This window comes from Zingiber officinale, chromosome 5A (genome assembly GCF_018446385.1).
Source record: "Zingiber officinale cultivar Zhangliang chromosome 5A, Zo_v1.1, whole genome shotgun sequence".
NCBI classification, from domain to species: Eukaryota; Viridiplantae; Streptophyta; class Magnoliopsida; order Zingiberales; family Zingiberaceae; genus Zingiber; species Zingiber officinale.
The window spans coordinates 114,976,547-114,999,496 of record NC_055994.1 but is presented as its reverse complement, the minus strand read 5'-3'; the positions used below and the strand labels follow the sequence as shown (position 1 = coordinate 114,999,496).

The following is a 22,950-nucleotide window of genomic DNA, read 5'->3' as shown; positions in this document are numbered from 1 at the left end:
AGTCTTGTATTACTTTATTTTATTAGCATCATTTCTTGTTAGTGTGTTTAGGTTGGTATGTTGAGAAAAAAGAACCATTCTTGGAAAAATATATACTGGAAGACACTCTTCTACATGAGTGCAAGTGTGGAACATATGAACCAATTCACAACTATTGTATTTTTTGGGTCCATTCGTTGTTCAAAAACCAGTTGAGGATTAGCTGAATCCTACAATTTGGTATGATCTGTAACTTGTCATATTTAAGTATGATTCCCCAGTTCCCCTCATGATATATATTGTGAATTCATTACGGAAACCAAGATGGATGGTACAAAAGCATGCCATTGCTTTGTTGAGTACACCTCTGAAGTGAAGAAAGTAATTGGGCATCCAATTAAATACCTGGGCAAGGCAAGAGGAAGACTCTACGATGATGAAGAAGAAGAAGAGGTTGTGGAGAGGTCGACGGTCTTGAAGGAGTCGTGGAGTCGTCGGAGCATGTCCTGGTCGCGGGACCAATTCAGGTTGGGCGCAGTGACGAAGTGGGCGTAGAGCTTATTGCGGGCGCAGGTGACGGAGATCAGGCTGTGGGCGCCGGTGCCGTCGATCTCGTACGCATAATACAGCTGCCCCTTGTCGTCCTTGAGCTCCTGGGACCGCACCTCGTCGGCGGTGGCTAACTGGTCCTGCAGGTCCACGTCGGAGAGGGCCAGGTTGGAGAGGACGGCGTCGACGGGGGCGAGCGAGCGGAATCCAGAGAGGAAGGTGAGGTACTCGCGCTCGGAGCGCTTCTTGGGGTTGTAGAACTCACTGTCGGTGCCGTTGGTGCCCTTCTCCACCTTGGACACCAGCCGCTCCTTCCACCCCTCCGGCACCTCGTACGTGTACTCCGCCGTGGCCTTCTTGTCCGCGTTGCCGCCGTAGCCGCCGTAGTTGGAGGCGCTGGCGGCGGTGCCGTAGTAGAGGCTGAATGTGGGATCGGCGAAGGAGGGAGGTGGGGTGGCGGCGGATAGAAGTAGGGCAGCGGCGGCGGCGGCGGCTGCGAGGGTAGTGGAGAGGGGCTTGGGATGGTACGATCTGAGTCTGACGAGGTGAGGTTTGGGGGGAAGAGGAGCAGAGGCGACGGCGGCGGTTGACAAGACGGCGGAAGGGGAGAAGAGGGCGGCGGCCATTCGCGGTCGCTGGCGGGCACTTCGCTTTGGCTTTGCTTGGGTTGTGTGGTGGCGGAGACTTGACGACGGCGGCGGCTAGTGTTCGGGACCTTATCCGTTGTGCCGGATCAGTAATTGGATAAAATACCCGCGGATCAGGATATCAGATTTTTTTTTTTTTTTTCCCTATGCAGCAGCCATTTTGTCAAACACTGCAACTTAATTTTAGATTTGTCAAAAATAAAAAATACAAAACGTTCATGTTTATAAAAAAAAAAATCTAAAGTTTTTTAAATTATTTTAATAATTCTAGATGATTGTATCAGTCTTCTGGAGTAATCTTCCTTCCAAATTCTTATCTCTTGAATATATCCCTTGCGTCCTTCATATTTTACCCAAGTACTCTCTCATAGTTCCTTGTATCTTTGACGTACTGAGCCTATAGGTTATTTTTTTTGTGTGATCCTCTCTCACCTACGCCTTCTATCATATCCAATGCTCCTTAGTCATCGGGTACTTCTATATTCTCCTAAGCCTCTACATAAACATTCAAATTAGATCAACAAGATATAACTTAATCTGTGTTGAACTGTGGCTCAACCACTTGAGATACTTATTCAAGTTCATACCTTCAGTGAATTCGATAAGTTCTCAAAAGTCGTTGTCCACCATAGACTTAATTTTTCCCTCATGACTTTGATCTACTTTTCTGGATTAAAATATTGTTTGATTTTTTGGAAAGATATGAGATCATCTTTTAATTTAATGTCAAAGTCATGCTCTTAGATAGGAATGACAATGGATCGGGTTCGGGTCGGATTTCATATCCTCCGTCCACATTCCCATTAGGGATCAAATAAAAGATCGAATATCTTCTATAATAATATTTTTTCTTTCTTTCTATCCAACTATTATCATTCAATAAAAGTATATTAGAATTAATGTTATATATATATATTGATCATGTCCAATAGTCGAGGTAACGGAAGCTGGGGATGTGGCCCTCCGGTTAACCGTGACTTGACTCCTCGCGACCCTGCAACCACAATCGCGTCAGTGCCGAGCCAGGGAAGAGGTCTCCGGCGATGTGTGGAAACAAGGCAAAGTAGCGAATAGTAGCAGCAACAGTAGATTATCGCATCCCTCCGCTAAAACTCAGACCCCCTTTATATAGAGCTCTTGTAACGCTCGTGCATATTTCCCAAGGCGTGCACGCTTCCCGAAGCTTTCTCTGAAAAGATATATCGGTAAAGTGTCTCTGACACGATACCTTAATGAGACGAGTATATCTTTGAAGTGATAGTGAAAGCTTCTGTCATACGATCTTTTGTCTGAACCAGTCGCCGATCATGCCGCTTGCCAGCGGCGCATGCTCCCAGAAAGATAATGTCCAACTAGCGGTGTTTTTTACTGGGCCGAGCGGGATAGCCGCTCGGAGGATAACCACTCGGCTCAGGCTCTTACTTTCTGCTCAAATGAGTGTATTATCTGGTTGAGCGGGAAAGCCGCTCGACCACCCTTCTGTTTGTGTAGCTTGGTCGTAAATTCGTCCGTTCTTATATCTCTATATAAGGCTAAGTGGGGAAGTCGCTCGGCGTGCCTTTGCAGATACCTAGCAGTCTTTCTAAGCGTCGAAAGCTCGGAATCTCGTCGAACTGTTATGGTGTCTGATCGGGTCTTCCTTATCCCGATCGGGCGAGCGTGCTACCTGATCGGCCAGTGGTATAGGGGCGTTTGACCACCTTGACTCTGACCTCCACCATGGCACTGACCTCCGCCATGGCAGCGGGGTGGGGCCTTCCCCCCTTATCACCGCATCATATATATATATATAATATAATATAATATAATATAATATAATATAATTGGGTATTTGAGTTGAATATCGAATATCAGTACTCCCTCCATACCCTTCTTCATTCGGATCGAATTTTGGATTCTCTGTCAAGTTCGGAGGAAATTGTCATCCCTACTCTTGGAGATATACATAATTATAAGACATTGTAGATCTCCTTTTACTGATGGATCTTCTTACTGGAATTTGTACTTAAGGTGGTTAGGAATCATGCTCAATCGTAAGAGGGAATACTTTTATGTCAGCTGACGTAGCCTCCATTTGAATTGAAGGTGATATGAGAATATTGTGGTCCACTACGCCTGCTAGTTGTACAACTTCAACTGTATGTGGAATGATTATCATTTTACTATTAGCTGCAATAATAGTTATCACATTATGATCGCTAATGTTCTCCTCAAATAATATTTTCTTAACTTTATTATTCCCACCATCATTAATGAATTTGACATTACCTGCCTCGAAAACGATTTTACTCAAGGGGTTGAAAAATTGAAACTCCTTAACTTTTTAGAGTATTATACAAAATGACAGCTAACTTCCTTGAGTCAAGTTTCCTTCCTAGAGGGGTTAGCCTTGGTTGGACAACCTCAAATATGTAAATGTCCACAACTTGTATAGAGTTTTCGTTACTACCTTACTAAAAACTCTATTAAATAAGTACACTACAAAAATTTGAATGTATCATCCCATAAAAACTCCGATAGAGAAGAAAATATCACCATACTTCTCACTATGTATTTTACAGTTCGATTTTGTTGTTCTTAGGGATGACAATTTTACCCGACCCCGATGAAGGATCCGATATCCGACCTGAATGGAGGAGGGTATAGAGAGACTATCAATAACCGAATACCCGATTAAATAATATATATACATATATTAAAGAAAATTTTCTTTTTCCAAAATCAACTTACTATTTTTGTTGATATTAGGAGCAGACTATATAGATGTTTAATCTATTTTTAAAATTATATATATATATATATATATATTGTTAATTTTAGCATATTTTTGTTGAATGATAATAGTTGGATAGAAAGAAGAAAAATTATAACTATACAAGATATTCAATTCTTTAATGGGTATGAGTATACCCATCGGAGATCCTATACCCGATGAGTATGGGGATGGAGGATATAGAATCTGACCCAAACCAAACCCGTTGTCATCCCTAGTTGTTCTGTTACACCATTCTGGTGAGGGATACTAGGCATAGTATATCGTGTCATGATTTTACACTCATCAAGGTATTCCATAAATGATCTAGGATGTTATTCACTTGATCCACCATATTTACCATAGTACTCACCACCACAGTTTGATCTAACGACTTTAATTTTCTTATTTAGTTGATTTTCAACTTTATCTTTGAAGATTTTGAACATGTCCATAGATTTTGACTTTTTGTAAATAAGGTATGAGTATCCGTATCAGGAATAATCATTTATAAAGATGATAAAGTATGCTAGACCTTTCAAAGCTATAGGAAATGTCCCACATATATTCGTATGTATCAGCTCAAGACTCCATTACACTATCTTAAACTTTTATTACTTTTGTTAGTTGTTTTCTTCTTGATACACTCAATACAAATTCCAAAATCTGACATATCAAGGTAATTAAGAATTTCTATAGACATGAACCTCTCTAGGCATTGTTTAGAGATATGCCCTAAACATCTATGTCACAACATGGATAATTATCATTTGTCAACATCCATTTATACCTATATAATTCATCAAAATATTATCTGTATGAGTATCAGTGTATAGTTATCAATCAAGGAACTAATACCAAACAATATAGAATTTTAAAAATACTAAAATTTTTATTTTTAAATAAATAAGTGTATCCGAATTTGTTCAAATATGAAATACAAAATAAGTGTCGTCTAATTGATGGAGTTATAAATGTATTTTCTAAACTCAAAATAAACTCTAAGGACACCTATAGATTCTACTGTTGCGTTCTTGCAAGTTCCCGTATAAATGAATCTTTTAGTATCAATTAGCAGTTTGCTCTAAAGATAACCCTGCATAGTTACACTTATGTGAATAGTTACTTGCATATCTATATACCAAGTATTATTAGATACAATGACTAGGTTGACTTCTAAACTAAGAAAGTTAAGAATTATATCTTTCTTGATACCTTAGTTAACGCATCTGGGGCAATTCTTCTTTATATGACATTTTTTTATATAAAAGTAACAAGTTTGGTTTGGATCTTGTTGCTTCTGTATCTTATGCCCTGAAGACCCAGTCACTACATGTTGTATACCCTTACTTTTACTATTATCCTTTTTTACTTTTCTTACTTGAGTGATAAGATGAGAATGCAAAGTGAACACTTTCAGATATATCATATCTTAATCTCTCTTCTTCTTATAAACACTGAGCTATGAGCTCATTTAGTGTCCATTTTTCCTTTTGAGTATTATGATTAATCTTAAAGGATTGAACTATGTAGGTAAAGAGATTAGAACGAGATTCACAAGTACATTTTCATACATTTTTGACTTTAGTGTCCTAAGTTTTGTAACCAAATTTAACATTTTCATAATGTCCTATCTAATGCTATCTTTTTCATTATACTGTATGAACACCAACTTTGTGAGAAGTGTGGTAGTCTCGACCTTTTTATTTAAGGTGAATCGATTAGCTAATCCCTTTAGGAATGCCTTAGCATTCTCGTTCTCAGTAATTGAGCCTCTAACGACTTCTAGAATTGACGTCTTCATGATCATAAAAGTCATCCGATTTAATTGCTCCCACTTGTTAAAGTTCAGCTTTTGGTCCGTAGTACTTTCAGTGGATAAAGGTGTTGGATGATTATGCCTAAATGCAAAGTCTAGATCCATGTGCCCCCAGGGCATAGTTGAATTGGTACTCAAGCGGTAGACTTGCATCAATGGGCAAGGGTTCAAGCCACTACTATGGCAAATAATCCTCCAACTTAAGGGGTCACTCAGTACTTGATTTACCTCCCTTCATCTCACCGTGGAGCCGGCGATGTGAGGGATGCTTGGCTTGAGCGTTATCATGTTTTGCATTAAAGTCTAAATCCATGTTGTCTAAAAGTACCATAATATGTTCTTTTCATTGACTAAAGTTTATATTAGTAAGCATGAATAAACAAAAGCAAAAAAGCATAGCTCAATTTACTAAACAAGGCATGCATCTTTATAGATGTGCAATAACATAAATGCAACAATAAAAACATGTAACTGTATGAGTATTTATTGAGATACACCTAGTAAAATATTACATTAACTCTTTGGACTAAAATGCAACTTGCTAATGATACTCTTCAAATAGCTCATAATTCTTGGTGCGGTTAGCACTAACGATCTAACTCAGGTTTTGATGAATGACAATGTATCTTAAGTTAATTTCATAGTGATCTAACATTTTGACTGAGTGTACAGGAGAAGTCCAGATAGGTCGACGGGCTAACTAGATATCTGGCACGAAGTCCAGACAGGTTGACGGGTTGATCGAATGTCTGACACGTAGTCCAGCTAGGTCGACGAGCTGACTGAATAGCTGGCACGAAGTCTAGACAGGTCGACGGGCTGACTGGATGTCTGGCTGGTAAGTTAAGATAAGTCACTGGAGGGGAATGACTTGGTGAGGACGCATTCTTAGTTAGGAAACTTAGGCGTCGATCCAACTTAGAACCATTTCGGGAATCTAAGTTGAGATCGTGACTAGGTTCCGATCTCAGTGAGACGGAATCTAATCACTACTCTATAATTGTGCTAACACTTTATTTTACAGGGTAGTATAATTTGCATTTGCCTTAGGCTAACATTTTCTTGCAGGAAATTGAGTTGTTGGAGAATGGTGGTTCAGGCGCCCGGAATGCAAAATTCTATCCTGACGCAATGTGGAGCGCGCTGATTGGCTGGACCGACGTCACGCTCCAGGCGTCTAGAAGGGATTCGAGCACCCAGAGCTTCCTATATAAGGAGGCCACCACCTGGAGAAAAGGACAACAACTTCTTCTACGACTGTTCTATTGTGCACTGCTCCTGCAACGCTGTGAGGCTTCTCCGACAACCTGCGACTCAAGTTTATTTTCCCGTTGTCGGTAATTTTTAAAGAGTTCTTGTACTTACATTTGTAATCATTTTTCGAACTGCTAGTGAATTGTCCAACGAAAGCACTCGACCAGTGCGGGCCTTAGAGTAGGAGTCGACGATGGCTCTGAATCAAGTAAAATTGGTTTATGTTAGCGTTGTGCTTTTTAATTTTCCGCTACATACTTGATTCATTTTCGAATTCTAGATGATCGCTATTCACCCCCCTCCTTCTAGCGTTTTCACGATCCAATAAGTGGTATCAGAGCAGGTACCTCTCTGATTTAGTGCAACCACCAATTATATAGAAGGGGTGAAATTCTTTTTCATTTTTTTTCGGCTTTAAGTTTTTCGATACAATCAAAACTAGTACCGTTACCTTTTTAGAATTTTTTTCATAGTAAATTAAACTGAATTGGTACAACACTAATTCAGTCTTAAATTTCCTTTTTCTTCTGCACTGCTAATCCAAGACCAAGTCTTGGGATCTTTTTCCTTGTGTATAAGATCAATGTCTTAAATCAAAGGTTTCAGCACAGTTCGTCCTCCTCTGTTCAACGGTGATGACTTCCTCTACTGGAAGAAGTGAATGGAGGTCTATTTGAAAATCGACTTCGACCAGTGGTTTAGCGTCACCAGAAGCTACAAGGCTCCTGTCGACAACTCCGAAAATCCATTAGACCCGGAACAGTGGAATCCAAACATGAAAAAGAAAGCCTAGAAAGACTTTAAAGCCCTCAACACATTGTAATGCGGGTTAACGAAGGAAGAGCTGAACCGAGTGGGCCCACATCAAAATGCAAAAGAATTGTGGGACAAACCCATCGAACTGTATGAAGGAACGAGCGACGCCAAGGTAACCAAATGAGACCTCTTCTTAAATAGATTATTTAATATTAAGATGCAAGAAGGAGAATCCGTGAGTCAACTCTATGCGAGGATCAAAGAGATCCTTAACGGACTTCATACCATCGACCACCAAATGGAGAATTGCGATCTTATAAGGTACACCCTAAACATGTTTCCTTGAAATGCATTGTGGGTATCTATCGTGGATGCCTACAAAATTTCGAAGAATCTTTCAAAGTTAAAGTTAGACGAGCTGTTTTGTGAACTTGAGTTACACAAGCAAACTAACGCCAGAACCGAGAAAGGTATTGCTCCTTTTGCAGGTTCCTCAAAGGAAAAGACAAAGACCAAGCCTGAACCGGAAGATGAGTCTGACCAAGATTCAGAAGATGAAGGGTACCTGGTGAACTTGGTAAGACAGATGTTCACCAAGAGAAAGAAGAACTTCAGCAGAAAAGACCTGCAGAAGATCAACTCCACTGATGAACCAAGAAATGTGACCTGCTTCGGGTGCAACAAGAAGGGTCACTATAAGAACGAGTTCCCAAAATTGAAGAACGACAAGTCAAAGATAACCAAAAAGAAGGCACTCACAATAATGTGGGACGAGTCATCTTCAGAGGAATTGGAAGACAAAGAGCAGAAGAATCGAAACTACCTCGCGCTAATGGCTCGCAAATCAGAATTGGAGGACAAATCGGAAGATGGATTCGAACCCAAATCAAGCCACGAGTTCATACTCGTTTCCGAAGGTTCCGATGAGGTAAATTTTTATTCAAGCGAAAAGTTTTTTAAAGTTATTTCTTGTTTAAATATAAAATTAACCGAACAAGAAAATCAAAATAAATTGTTCCTTGAGGAAAACCAACACCTTAAGGAACAAATTACAAATTCTAATCCAAATCAAGATTTAACACTTGAGGAGAAAATTTCAACACTAAAAGATGAAATTAATAGACTAAAAGGGCTATTAGAAAACTTTACAACTAGATCTAAAAATCTAGATCTTATCCTAAATAATCAAAAGGTTGTATATAATAAATCTAGACTTGGATATAAGTCAAACTCAAATAAATCATTTATATCACTAATAACATAAAATAAAAAACGAACCAAAGCTTGGGTTCCGAAAGTGTGTCTCACCACGCAAGTAGGACTAAACCAATATTACATATCTAAAAATAAAATATACGATGTAAAATCAAATAACCATCCAAAATATAAAATTAAATCAGCTAAACCAAAATCAAATAATAGAAATAACTATAAAATCAAAATAAAACCAAACTATCATCAAGTTGATTACAATTATAAAAGTAATCGACATAAACTCAAAACTAAAATTTAACCCAGATCAATAATTCAGGGGGAGACTCCAAACTAGTTGACACCTCCAAAAATAACCTACCCGGTAGGGTAATTAGGATTAGCTTAAAAAGGGACTAAGTTTAACTTGACCTACAGTACTAGTGAAATTTTGGATGATAGTAGGTTAGGGAAGCTTAGACTATGCATGTCTAGGAAGATATGACTTCGACCTATAACATTTGGCTGAGTGGAACTAACTAAAGCTACCCTTATGGATCCTAACCAGTTAGACCAAGGTTTTGTATTAAGTTTAGTGGATAGACCTATTTGAAAAACCTCGAAGGCATGGTTACTCTAATGATGTCCAAGTGACTCACCATAACTCAGAAGTTTTACCTATTTGTTGAGCCCAAAGCTAAACCTGAATCTAACACAAAGTTAAACCAAACCTTGAAATTGAACTTGACTTATCTCACAAAAATTATAGGAGTCTCTAATTGAAAACTTAGATCGGGTGAGATGACTAAGGACCAACATTAAATTAAAATTAAAATTAATTTTAAATTTAAATTTAATTAAAATTAATTTTAAATTTAAATTTAATTAAAATTAAAATAAATTTAAATTAAAATCAAAATTAAAATTAAAGTAAAATTAAAATTAATTTAGTTTAAAATTAAATTTTAAAAATTATTATTTTTTTAAAAAATAATTTTTAAAATCATTTTAATTTAAAATTTTCTTAAAAATTATTTTAACTTAAAATTTTCTTAAAAATTATTTTAACTTAAAATTTTCTTAAAAATTATTTTAACTTTAAAATTTTCTTAAAAATTATTTTAACTTAAAATTTTCTTAAAAATTATTTTAACTTAAAATTTTCTTAAAAATTATTTTAACTTAAAATTTTCTTAAAAATTATTTTAACTTAAAAATTTTTCTTAAAAATTATCTTAACTTAAAAATTATCTTACCTTTAATTTTTTCTTAAAAAATATTTTAATTTAAAAATTTTCTTAAAAATTATCATGACTTAAATTTTTTTTTTTTAAAAAATATTTTAACTTAAAATTTTTTTTTTTAAAGCAAAAAATTATTTTAACTTAAAAATTAAAAATCAAATTAAGAAATTAACTTAAACTTCCAAATTAAATTTAAAAAAAGTCAGAAACCAGGGGTGGGCACCCTTGGTATTCAACTCCGGGCGCCCAGAACACACTCCGGGCGCCCCGCCTCGCCTCTACTCCAGGCGCCCGGACCCTGTCCGGGCACCCGGATTGCCCTATATAATGGGCAGCAATGGCGCCCCCTACTCCTTGCACCTCTCATTTCCACTCTTGCAAAGGCTTTCATCGGGCTTTAACGCAAGAGGGACCAAATTTAAAATTTTACTTCCTCTTTTAGTTATTACGCCGCTGCGAAACAACCGAGGTCATCATTTCTATTATCTTCATTAATGATGCCTTAGTAAATTTATCTTCCTTTCCCAAGTTTATAAATTGCTTTATTTTAATATTTTATACACGTTCTAGATTTGATGTTGGGTCCTCTACTGCTAATACAGACCCTAGGTGTGTTGGATCGAGACCACGCTAGAGGGGGGGGGGGTGAATAGCATTCGTGGCTATTTCTTTCGATTCGTAAAACAAATGAGTAAAAGCGCAGCGGAATGAAAAAATAACAAACACAGAGAGACAAGGAGATTTACTTCGTTCGGAGCCTAAGGCGACTCCTACTCGAAGGCCCGCGATCCTTGATCGCTTTCCGTGGGCAACAACTATAAGCACGATAAAAATATTACAGACTAATTACAATTCTAAGAAGTAAACAGATTATACCGACAACAAAGACTAAATCTGAAGCTCCGGGTTGTCGGGGTGTCGTTGCAGCACTTTCTGGATCAAGTCGTTAGCAGCTTGTTTCAGAGAGATTGCTTAGAAGATTGTTGTATTCGTTGTCTCTTAGCTGCTCCCTTGACCCTCTTTATATATGATATTCCGGGCGCCTGGATCCCTTCCGGGCGCCTGGAGTGTGACGTGGCCAACCAACCAGGATGCTCCACGTGGCGAAGTCGCGGCAGGGATAAAGTTTGGTCCCGGGCGCCCGGATCCATCCCGGGCACCCGGACCCCTTTTTCCAGCAGGTTCTTCACCTGGAAAACAAGGTTAGTTCGAGCAATAATACCCTGCAAGACAGTGTCAGATTCTGATAAAACATAGTAATGAATAATTGACAGTCTTCGGACTGTCCGAGTCTGACTTCGGATTTCCTACCGGAAATCCTAGGTCGACCCGACGCCTACTGTTCCCTCTACGGGGAACGCGTCCTCAACTACTCCACTCAGGAGATTTACCTGTTGCCAGTCGATCCTCCAGATCGACTGGACTTTTGCTCAGCACTCGATGTTTCCGGACTTTCTGCTGGACATCCGCTTCCCGGCTAGTCCAGACTTTCACCTGGTTCGCGACACCAGGACTTTCCACCTAGGGTTACCACCCCCTAGGATTTTTGCCTGAAGCCATCGACCTGCCAAGACTTTTCACATAGGGTTACCACCCCCTATGACCTAGGGTTTCCACCCCCTAGGGTTTTCCACCTGCCTAACCGCAGCTAGGACTTTCCTGAAATACTCATTCAAACATTATTAGATCACACACTAACTTAACTTTGAATCCTTTGCCATTATCAAAACTAAGGTTCGATCGTCGGATGCTTCTGCACCAACAATCTCCCCCTTTTTGATAATGGCAACCGAAATTCAATGTTAAGTAAAAATTATGCAGTTATATATAAGCACAAGAAGCGTGATATAAAAAATAAGCATAAACATAGCTCCCCCTTAATACAGGCTCCCTTTAACATTTTCTTTGAATTTCTCTACTCTCCCCCTTTGCCATATATCAAAAAAATGAGCTAGTTTTGAAAAACTTAATTTTTAACTTCAGAAATTTGTTAACAGAGTTTTCAACTTCAGAAATTTGTAAAAACAAAATTTTTTAACTTTAGAAATTTTAAAACTTTTCAACGTCAAAAGTTTGCTAACAAGATTTTCAGCTTCAGAATTTTTTTTTAAAAAAAATTTTAACTTCAGAAATTTTCTAATAAAATTTTCAACTTTAAAGATTTTCAACCAGAATTTTCAATTTAAAAAAAAAAAATTCTTGAAAGAAGATATTCAGGTTTTTTTTTAAGCTCAAATTTCCAAATTTCGAAGAGGTTTCAGCTTAAATAAGGTATCAGAGCCCTACAGTCCAAGCATGAGCAAAGATTTGTTTTGATCAGGTATCAGATCCCTTAAGTACAGACATGCTTAAACTTATTATTTCCTCCATCAACTGTCTAACCGTTTAGCTACTTGCTGATTGCCTAGAGGGCAACAGTGTTCACTTGGTTAGTCAAGTCAAGTCAATTGATCCAGTTAGATTGTATTTAGGTTGGAAGACTTGATTTGATTACTGTTAATCATGTATTTAACGCCCAGACTCATATTGATGCACAGAAATAAACATTCTTGAGTCCAGGCTGTACCCTATGCATCTCACACCGTTCTATGTTTTACAAATACAATCAAGGTAAACCTAGGTGTTTGTGAGATGCTTTGGCTGAGTCCTGGGGGAACATGATTTCTAGGGGGAAATCCTAGACTAAATCCAACTTTCGAAAGTCTAGCAAAGTGGGGATTTTGGAAAATCAGTTTTGCCTAGAAGTTATAAAAAAAAAAAGTAAGAATATAAAGTTATAGTATCTATTCTACCCAACACATACCTATTTGTCTTCTAAGTGAGCTGAACTCAAGTTCAGGTAAGGGTTTTGTGAAAATGTCAGCTAGGTTTGATTTTGACTCAACATAGTTGAGTATAATATCACCCTTAGCTACATGATCCCTTACAAAATGATGCTTCACCTCTATATGTTTAGTCCTTGAGTGATGAATTGAGTTTTTTGTTAGATTTATTGAACTTATATTATCAATTGAAATTTTTTTTTATTATATTCTAGTTGATAGTCTTTAAGAGTGTGCATCATCCATAGCAATTGAGATGCGCATTCACCTAAGGCTATATATTCAGCTTCAGTGGTAGATAAAGCAACACAATGTTGCTTTCTACTTGACCAACTTACAAGACATTGCCCTAGAAATTGACAACTGCCACTTGTGCTTTTTCTATCTAACTTGCATCCAGCGTAAATCAGAATAGCCAAGAAGGTCAAGGGTGCAAGTTCTAGGGTACCGAAGTCCTATATTTAGAGTACCTTTAATGTACCTAAGTATTCTTTTAACATAGGTTAAGTGTGACTCTTTTGCACAGGATTGGTATCTTGCGCACATACCTACAGCAAACAATATATCGGGTCGGCTTGAAGTAAGCTACCTATTACACTTCTATAATATTTTGGGTCTCCTGGTTTCCCTTCTGGGTCGAGTCAATGTTGATGTTGGTTGCCATTGGAGTATTTATTATTTTTAAATTTTCCATGCAGAATTTTTTAATTAATTCCTTAGCATATTTAGTTTGATAAATGTAAATTCCATCTTTAGTTTGTTTTATTTGTAAGCCTAAGAAAAAATTAAGTTCACCAACCATACTCATTTCAAATTCATTTTCCATTAATCTAACAAATTCTTTTAGAAATTTAGAGCTACTGGATCCAAAATTATATCATCAACATAGATTTGGGCTATGAAGATGTCTTTTTCTACAGTTTTTACAAATAGAGTTGGATCTATTTGACCTTGGTTGAAGCCTTTGGATATTAAGTGATTGGATAACCGTTCATACCATGCCCTAGGGGCTTGTTTAAGTCCATACAAGGCCTTTTTTAACTTAAATACATGATTAGGATTGTTTAAGTCTTCAAATCCTGGGGGTTGGCTTACATAGACCTCTTCTTTGATGAAACCATTTAAAAAGGCTGACTTAACATCAATTTGGTATAATTTAAACCCTTTATTTGCTGCATAAGCTAATAGCATTCGAATGGATTCGAGTCTAGCTACCGGTGCATAGGTTTCATCATAGTCTAATCCTTCAACTTGACTAAACCCTTTGGCTACTAGTCTGGCTTTGTTTCTTATGATATCACCCTGATCATCCAACTTATTTCTAAAAACCCATTTGGTGTCTATTATTGATTTATCTATGGGTTTAGGTACAAGGTCCCAGACTTGGTTTCTCTCAAATTGGGCTAATTCCTCCTGCATAGCTATGATCCAGTCCGGGTCAGGTAGTGCTTCTTCTATTGTTTTAGGTTCAATTTTATAAATTAGGGCAATCTGACTATGAATTCTATAGGAAGATCTAGTTCTGACTCCTAGGTTTGGATCACCCAAAATTTGGTCAGGTGGGTGAGAAGTACTGGCCCTAGTTGGTCTTATAATCGGGTCAGGGGCTGGTTCCTTTGGTTTATTAAGATTTGGTTGAATTTCATCATCTTCTATATTTCTTGGATCAAGATTCTCATTTATATTTGGTAGATTATTTTCTTCATCAAATATTATATTAGTTGTTTCTTCAACTTTTAGAGTGTTTTGATTGTAGACTCTATAGGCTCTACTATTTGAGGAGTATCCTAAAAATATTCCTGGGTTAGATTTGGGTGTAAATTTTCCTAAATAATCTTTAGTGTTTAAAATGTGAACTTTACACCCAAATATTTTTAAATAATTTAAGTTAGGAATTTTATGATAATATAGTTCATAAGGGGTTTTCTTGTGAAATTTGTTGATTAAAATTCTATTTTGAATATGATTTGCAGTATTTATTGCTTCAGCCCAAAATTGGTGATTTACATTATATTCATTTAACATAGTTCTAGCGGCTTCTTGTAGTGTTCTATTTTTACGTTCCACTAGACCATTTTGCTGAGGGGTTCTAGGACATGAAAATTCATGTAGGTATCCATTTATTTTACAAAATTGAGTAAATCTATGATTTTCAAATTCTCCCCCGTGATCACTTCTTATTCTTTTAATTTTAGTATCTTTTTCATTTTCTATTAATTTGCAAAAATTACTAAATATTTCATAGGTTTCATCTTTTGTTTTTAGGAATCTTACCCATGTAAACCTAGAGTAGTCATCAATTATTACTAAGCAATATTGGTTCTTGCTTAGTGACTTGGCTCCATGTGAATCAAATAGGTCAAGGTGAAGGAGCTCAAGTAATGAGTTAGTTCTTTCTAGATTTGTTGATTTGTGTGTTGACTTAGTTTGTTTTCCTTGTTGACAAGCATTACAGATTGAGTTTTCAATGAATTTTAGTTTGGGCAAACCTCTAACTAGACCATTATGACTCATTTTTGAAATGAGTCTAGTGTGAGTATGACCCAGTCTTCTGTGCCACAAGTCAGTTTCCTCTTCCTGTGTTATAAAACACTTTATTGAGGATGTGGGTAGATTAATTGAGTACATATTGTTTTCCTAAGTCCCTTAAGTGTGATTTCAGGATTTTCAATATTTTTGACTAAACACCTAGCTTTGTCAAAAGTGACTAAGTATCCGCTATCATACAATTGGCTTATACTTAGTAAGTTGAAATTGAAATTTTCAACTAACAAAACTTTTCTAATAATAAAATCGGAGTTGAGTTCGATATTACCTCTTCCGATTACCTTAAGTTGACCATTGTTACCGAATGCAACTGATCCTAAATTTTTTAGTTTGAGCTTTGAAAACTTCAATTTATCTCCAGTCATATGTCTGGAATATCCACTATCCAATATCCATTGATCCAACTCCTACACATAAAGTGAATGAATTGGTTTCTTGTTAATGGATAGAAAGATAGTTTAACTGAAGTAGACTCCTTAGAATTTTATCTTACCCAGGCTAAGTTAACAATAATATTGTTATAATTGTTTTGAAAAGTGTTTTAAAGTTTAATTTAAAAGATTTTTGAAAGATGAGTTTTAAAATAATTTTGAAATTGGGTTTAAAATAATTTTGAAATTGGGTTTAAAATAATTTTGAAATAATTTTGTTGAATTAACTTGATTTAAGTCAATTTTAATTTAGTCATCTCACCCGATCTAAATTTTCAATCAGGGAACCCTATAATTGTTGTGAGATGAATTGAGGTTCAGTTTAAGGAATTGGTTTAACTTTGTGTTAGATTCAGGTTTAGCTTTGGGTTTAACAAGTAAGCATTCTTTGGATAAACTTCTGGGCTATGGTGAGTCACAAAGAACTCATTAAAGTAACCATGCCTTTGAGGTTTTCCAAATAGTCCTACCCATTAAGATTAATATTAAACCTTGGTCTAACTAGTTAGGATCTATTTAAGGGTAGCTTCGGTCAGTTCCACTTGGCCAAATGCACCAGGTCGAAGTCATATCTTCCTAGACATGCGATGCCCAAGCTTCCCTAACGTACTATCATCCAAAAACTTCACCAGTACCGTGGGTCAAGTTAAACCTAGCCCATTTTATCTAACCTTAATTACCCTGCCGCGTAGTCTGCTCTTGGTTACCCTTATCGGGTGGATTAAGTTTGGAGGTGCCAGATAATCTGGAGCCTTCCTTTGGATTTTAATTTGATTAAATTCGAATTTAACTTTAATTTCGATATTTTAATTTCGAATTTTGAATTTTTTGAATTTATTATTTAATTTCGAATTTTGAATTTTATTTTTGAATTTATAATTTAATTTCGAATTTTGAATTTAATTTTCGAATTTTGAATTTCATTTTAAAATTTAATTTCGAATTTTGAATTATTTTCGAATTTATTATTTAATTTCGAATTTTGAATTATTTGAATTTATTATTTAATTTTTGAATTTAAAATTTAATTTCGAATTTTGAATTTCTGAATTTAATTTTTGAATTTAAAATTTAATTTCGAATTTTGAATTTATTATTTAATTTCGAATTTTGAATTATTTGAATTTATTATTTAATTTCGAATTTAATTTTTGAATTTAAAATTTAATTTCGAATTTTGAATTTCTGAATTTAATTTTTGAATTTATAATTTAATTTCGAATATCGTTTTTCTTTTTGTTCCCCCTGGATCACGGCCTCGATATGGTCTATCGAGGTAGTGTATTTGATCCTTCGGGACCCAGTATTGACCAAGTCCAACTTGATTGATCAATTTGGACTTGGGGACCCATGCTTGGACTGAGTTACTACTTTGTTTGTTTATTAAAGATAAGTAACATTTATATTTACTTTTATATCCCAGCCCAGTTCTATTGTAAATGACCCTTTGTGTCCCAAGAATTAAGTCCAAGTTCTTGGAGCCCAAAGAAAACCGTTCTAAGGTAGTTTTTAAATCTTTAACCTGATTTTTTAGACTTGAATTTTCTTCCTCAAGTTTTTGAACTTGAGTTGGAAATTCAGTCTGACTCTGGTCAGGTAAGGGTTTAGTGTCAGCCCCTTTTTTAAGGACAGTTACTTCCTTTAGAAGTGACTTAACTTTCAGGTTTGACTTAGCTAGTTTGCGCAATAAGTAACTAACTAAAATGTTTAACCGAGAGATACTTACAGCGGGGTCTGGTCCTTCGGAAACGGATACGGATCCGTGGCTTTGCTCGGACTCCGCCTCAGACTCGCTCTCGCTTCCGGATTCGACGATTTGGTCCCGGGCCATTAATGCGAGTAGACTCGTCTGTTCGAGCTCGTCGTCGTCGTCCTCCGATGAAGATTCGTCCCATGTTGCCTTAAGGACCTTTTTCCTTCTTTGATTTTTGACCTCCTTCAGGTTAGGGCAGTTGGATTTGATGTGCCCTTTTTGGTTGCACCCGTAGCATGTCACTTCAAACTTCATTTTTGAGTTCTGTGAACCTTCCTTTGTTTTCACTGCCTTTTTTAGATCTCTTTTGTTGAAACCCTTCGTCTTGTAGAGCTTCTTTACGAGGTTTACCAGCTCGGTTGTAATTTCAATGTCTTCATCGTCTGAGTCTGGTTCAACTTCCGACTCCGGCTCCGTTCTTCGTCGTGATCTCGGCTCCCGTGTTCGACTTGTACCTGCAACCAACGCAATACCTTTCTCGGTTGGCTGTGCATTAGTCTGCTCATGAAGTTTAAACTCACAAAATAATTCGTCTAATTTTATTGAAGACAAGTCCTTGGAAACTTTGTAGGCATCTACCATTGATGCCCACAATGTGTTCCTTGGAAACGAGTTTAAAACATACCTTATGACGTCCCGATTCTCTATCTTCTGTCCGATTCCGTGAAGAGAATTGAGGATGTCTTGGATTCTCACATGTAGAGAACTCGCCGTCTCGCCTTCCTGCATCTTTAGATTATATAATTTATTAAGTAAAAGATCTCTTTTACTTACCTTGGTGTCATTAGTGCCTTCGTGGAGTTCGACTAGCTTTTCCCAGAGCTCCTTTGCGGAAGAGAACGGGCCGACCCTGTTGAGTTCTTCTTTGGTAAGGCCGCACTGGAGGGTGCAGGTAGCTTTGGCGTCGGCTTCCACCTTTTTGATTAGAGAGGCGTCCCACTTCTCGCAGGGGGTTGGTTTTCCGTCGTCATCGGAAGGTAGCTGAAGTCCCATCTTAATGATCATCCATGTTTCGAACTGGATCTTTAGATACGTCTCCATTCTTCCCTTCCAGTAGCCGAAATCATCTCCGGAGAATAGTGGAGGACGAACAGTACTGAACCCCTCTTGTTGAGCCATTTGTAATATGCAACAAAAACAACAAAAATATATGTTCCAAGACTAAGTCTTGGATTAGTAGTGCGGGAATAAAGAATAGTAATAATTACGAGCTCGAGTGGTGTTGCACCAACTTCGAGCAAAAGCCGATTCGATAAAAGAATTAGAATAAAGCTATAAGGCTAGATTCTAATTGACTCCGAAAAATATAAAATCGAAAGAAAAATTTGTTTTGAAAGGTGGTTGCACCAATTCAAAACAACCCCGCTCTGATACCAATTGTTGGATCGAGACCACGCTAGAGGGGGGGGGGTGAATAGCATTCGTGGCTATTTCTTTCGATTCGTAAAACAAATGAGTAAAAGCGCAGCGGAATGAAAAAATAACAAACACAGAGAGACAAGGAGATTTACTTCGTTCGGAGCCTAAGGCGACTCTTACTCGAAGGCCCGCGATCCTTGATCGCTTTCCGTGGGCAACAACTATAAGCACGATAAAAATATTACAGACTAATTACAATTCTAAGAAGTAAACAGATTATACCGACAACAAAGACTGAATCTGAAGCTCCGGGTTGTCGGGGTGTCGTTGCAGCACTTTCTGGATCAAGTCGTTAGCAGCTTGTTGCAGAGAGATTGCTTAGAAGATTGTTGTATTCGTTGTCTCTTAGCTGCTCCCTTGACCCTCGTTATATATGATATTCCGGGCGCCTGGATCCCTTCCGGGCGCCTGGAGTGTGACGTGGCCAACCAACCAGGATGCTCCACGTGGCGAAGTCGCGGCAAGGATAAAGTTTGGTCCCGGGCGCCCGGACCTGTTCCGGGCGCCCGGGCCTCCGGGGGCCCGGATCCATCCCGGGCGCCCGGACCCCTTTTTCCAGCAGGTTCTTCACCTGCAAAACAAGGTTAGTCCGAGCAATAATACCCTGCAAGACAGTGTTAGATTCTGATAAAACATAGTAACGAATAATTGACAGTCTTTGGACTGTCCGAGTCTGACTTCGGATTTCCTAACGGAAATCCTAGGTCGACCCGACGCCTACTGTTCCCTCTACGGGGAACGCGTCCTCACCTACTCCACTCAGGAGATTTACCTGTTGCCAGTCGATCCTCCAGATCGACTGGACTTTTGCTCAGCACTCGATGCTTCCGGACTTTCTGCTGGACATCCGCTTCCCGGCTAGTCCAGACTTTCACCTGGTTCGCGACACCAGGACTTTCCACCTAGGGTTACCACCCCCTAGGATTTTTGCCTGAAGCCATCGACCTGCCAAGACTTTTCACATAGGGTTACCACCCCCTATGACCTAGGGTTTCCACCCCCTAGGGTTTTCCACCTGCCTAACCGCAGCTAGGACTTTCCTGAAATACTCATTCAAACATTGTTAGATCACACACTAACTTAACTTTGAATCCTTTGCCATTATCAAAACTAAGGTTCGATCGCCGGATGTTTCTGCACCAACAAGTTGTCCGACTGAGGAACTTAGGATTAGGTTTGCTAGTACTATCTACATGTCTATCTGGACTAGGTGTTTAAATAGACAGTTTTTTGTACGTTCATGCATTCCTATTGTAGAGGTCATTGACTACTACAACTTGCATCATCTGGTTTATTGTACTAGTTCAGTCAACATAAGTCTATGTGCTGAAATGTACAATAACCTAGTTAGAGTGGATGACCTTATATATACCATGAGGGTAGCTGGTATTGATATCATACTATCCCTTGTTGTCATCCATACTTTTCTAGGCTTACGTCCTTCTGCATGCACTTTTTCAGTGCTATCCCCCTAGGGATCCACCATTTGGTGATCCCTACTCACACATTACACTAGATACGATTTATTCATATTTTTTGGGGGAAGAGCAAGTACCTACAGTAACCCTATTTAGGTCAGTCTCCCTTAGAGTTCAGGACTATGTCCTTTATAGGGTCTTGGTCTCTTGCATTTTGCCATTGACCACTCGCGACATCACGATGATGCATCATTTTCACTCATTTTTACTATATGTCTTATGTCATAGATTAGACATAGACATTAGTCTACATATTTTTCATGCCATTATTTACTCAACTGGACTCATCACTGTTGGTGCAACATCCCTCAGGTCAAGGTTAACCTGGTTGACCAAGCTTGAGTCTTGGTTTGGGTTTTGATGTTTGACAATGCAAGGTTGATTGAAGAAGAGTCAAGTAGGTCAAGGATGACCGGATACTTGACTGGAAAGACCTAGTGAGTGAAGCTAGGCAGAAGGAAATCTTGGTGAGTGAAGCCAGGTGAAAATCCTAGTGAGTGAAGCTAGGTGAAAGACCTGGTGAGTGAAGCTAGGCAGATTGGAAGTCCTGGTGAGTGAAGCCAAGCACAGGGAAAATCCAGATGGATCAAGGATGATCGGACATCTGGTGTTTGGAAGTCCAAGTAGGTCAACGGATTGATTAGATACTTGGCACGAAGAGAGAAGTCCAAGTAGGTCAAAGAATTGACTGGATACTTGGCACGAAGAGAAAAGTCCAAGTGGGTCAAAGGGATTGACCGGACACTTGGTGGGGAGTCCTGGCAGGTCAAGGGAGTGACCAGATGCTAGGCATGATGTACCAACAGGTCAAGGTTGACCGGATGTTGGTTTGAGAGGCTTGGGACTTGGTTTTGGGCAAAAATCAAGATCTGGATCGATCAGTGGATCGATCCAGGCTTTTCCCAGCGAATAGAAAGCCTCTGGATCGATCAGTGGATCGATCCAGGTCTTTCCCAGCGAACAGAGAGCCTCTAGATCGATCAGTGGATCGATCCAGAGGTCCCAATCGATCAGCCGATCGATTGGGACGCTGCTGGTTCGCGCGATAAGCGCTGGATCGATCCGTGGATCGATCCAGGCATTTTCCCAGAGCACAGAGGCGCTCTGGATCGATCCAAAGCCTCCCCGATCGATTGGGAGTTTTCGAATCGATCGGGATCCGACCGTTGCTTCGTATTTGAGCTACAAGCGTGCGATGGCTGCGGCATACCTTCACCGATTCATTTCAGATCTTCACCAGCTTCTCCACAGCTCTTCTCAAGCTCGAGATCGCCAGTTCTTGAAGGCTCTTGGAGGTTCTTCCAAGTCAAGAGGCGGATCAAAGCAAGAAGAAGAGGGTGAAGAAGTAAACCAACCTTGTTAGCGTTGTGTGGTTTGTTTCTGTATTTTCCGCTGCGCATCTTTGAAGAAACAAGCAACGCCGAGCAATGAGCCAACGACGAGCTATTCACCCCCCCCTCTAGCTACTTTTCGGTCCTAACAAGTGGTATCAGAGCAAGGTTGCTCTTCACCGGAATCACCGCCGGAAGGGGCAAACATAACAAGCAAAGCTAGAGGGTGAAGAAGTTGGAGCAAATTCATCAAAGTCAAAGAATTCAAGAAGCTCAACTTCAAGATGCAATTCCAAGATGGACTTGGATTTGATACAAGGGTGGCTCCACCATACACATCCACAAGCTTCGATTCTTGGAGATCAAGAATTGAAAATTTCTTGATGATGGAGATAGAGCAATGGTTTGCTCTAATGGAAGGTTTTAAGGCTCCAAGGAATTCAAAGGGTAAAGTTCTCAAAAGGAGCAAATGGAGCCAAGAACAAATCCAAAGATGTGAGGCCAATGACAAAGTGACCAAGCTTTTGGTCAATCTATTGCCGAGCAACATCTTGGAGAAAATTGGAGAAGTTGAAGATGCCAAAGAGCTATGGAGCAAATTGAAAAAGGCTCATGAGATCCCCTCCACTGTACCTAACCAAGAAGAATCCAAAGAGGGTGACTCATTGGAGCAAGATCAAGAGGAGGACTCTGAAGTTGAGAGATGCTCAACTTCCGAAGAAGAGGAAATCCAAGAAGCTTCATTCTCAAGGGAGTGTAATCAAAAGAGCAAGGAAGGAGCATATTCCTTGTTTCATGTACAAGAGGATGAAGAAGAAGGTGAAGCCTCCACCTCTAGGATTGAGGGGGAGCAACTCTTGGTGACACCGGATCAAGAAGAAGGAGAATCCTCCACATCCGGGTCAAGAGAAGAAGAGGATGAAGAAGCTTCCACCTCCACAAGTCAAGATAAATCAATTGGAGGGAAATCGATTTCGG

At 38.6% G+C, this 22,950-nt stretch overlaps 1 protein-coding gene across 1 annotated transcript; it reads right to left on the bottom strand.

The window, feature by feature from the left end:
- Positions 1–249: 249 nt before the first annotated feature.
- LOC121981430 (thylakoid lumenal 19 kDa protein, chloroplastic-like) lies at positions 250–1,283 on the bottom strand. Its single transcript, XM_042533944.1, has one exon. The coding sequence runs from the start codon at positions 1,152–1,154 to the stop codon at positions 408–410; it is 747 nt and encodes a 248-aa protein (XP_042389878.1). The 5' UTR covers positions 1,155–1,283; the 3' UTR covers positions 250–407.
- Between the last annotated feature and the right edge of the window lie 21,667 nt (positions 1,284–22,950).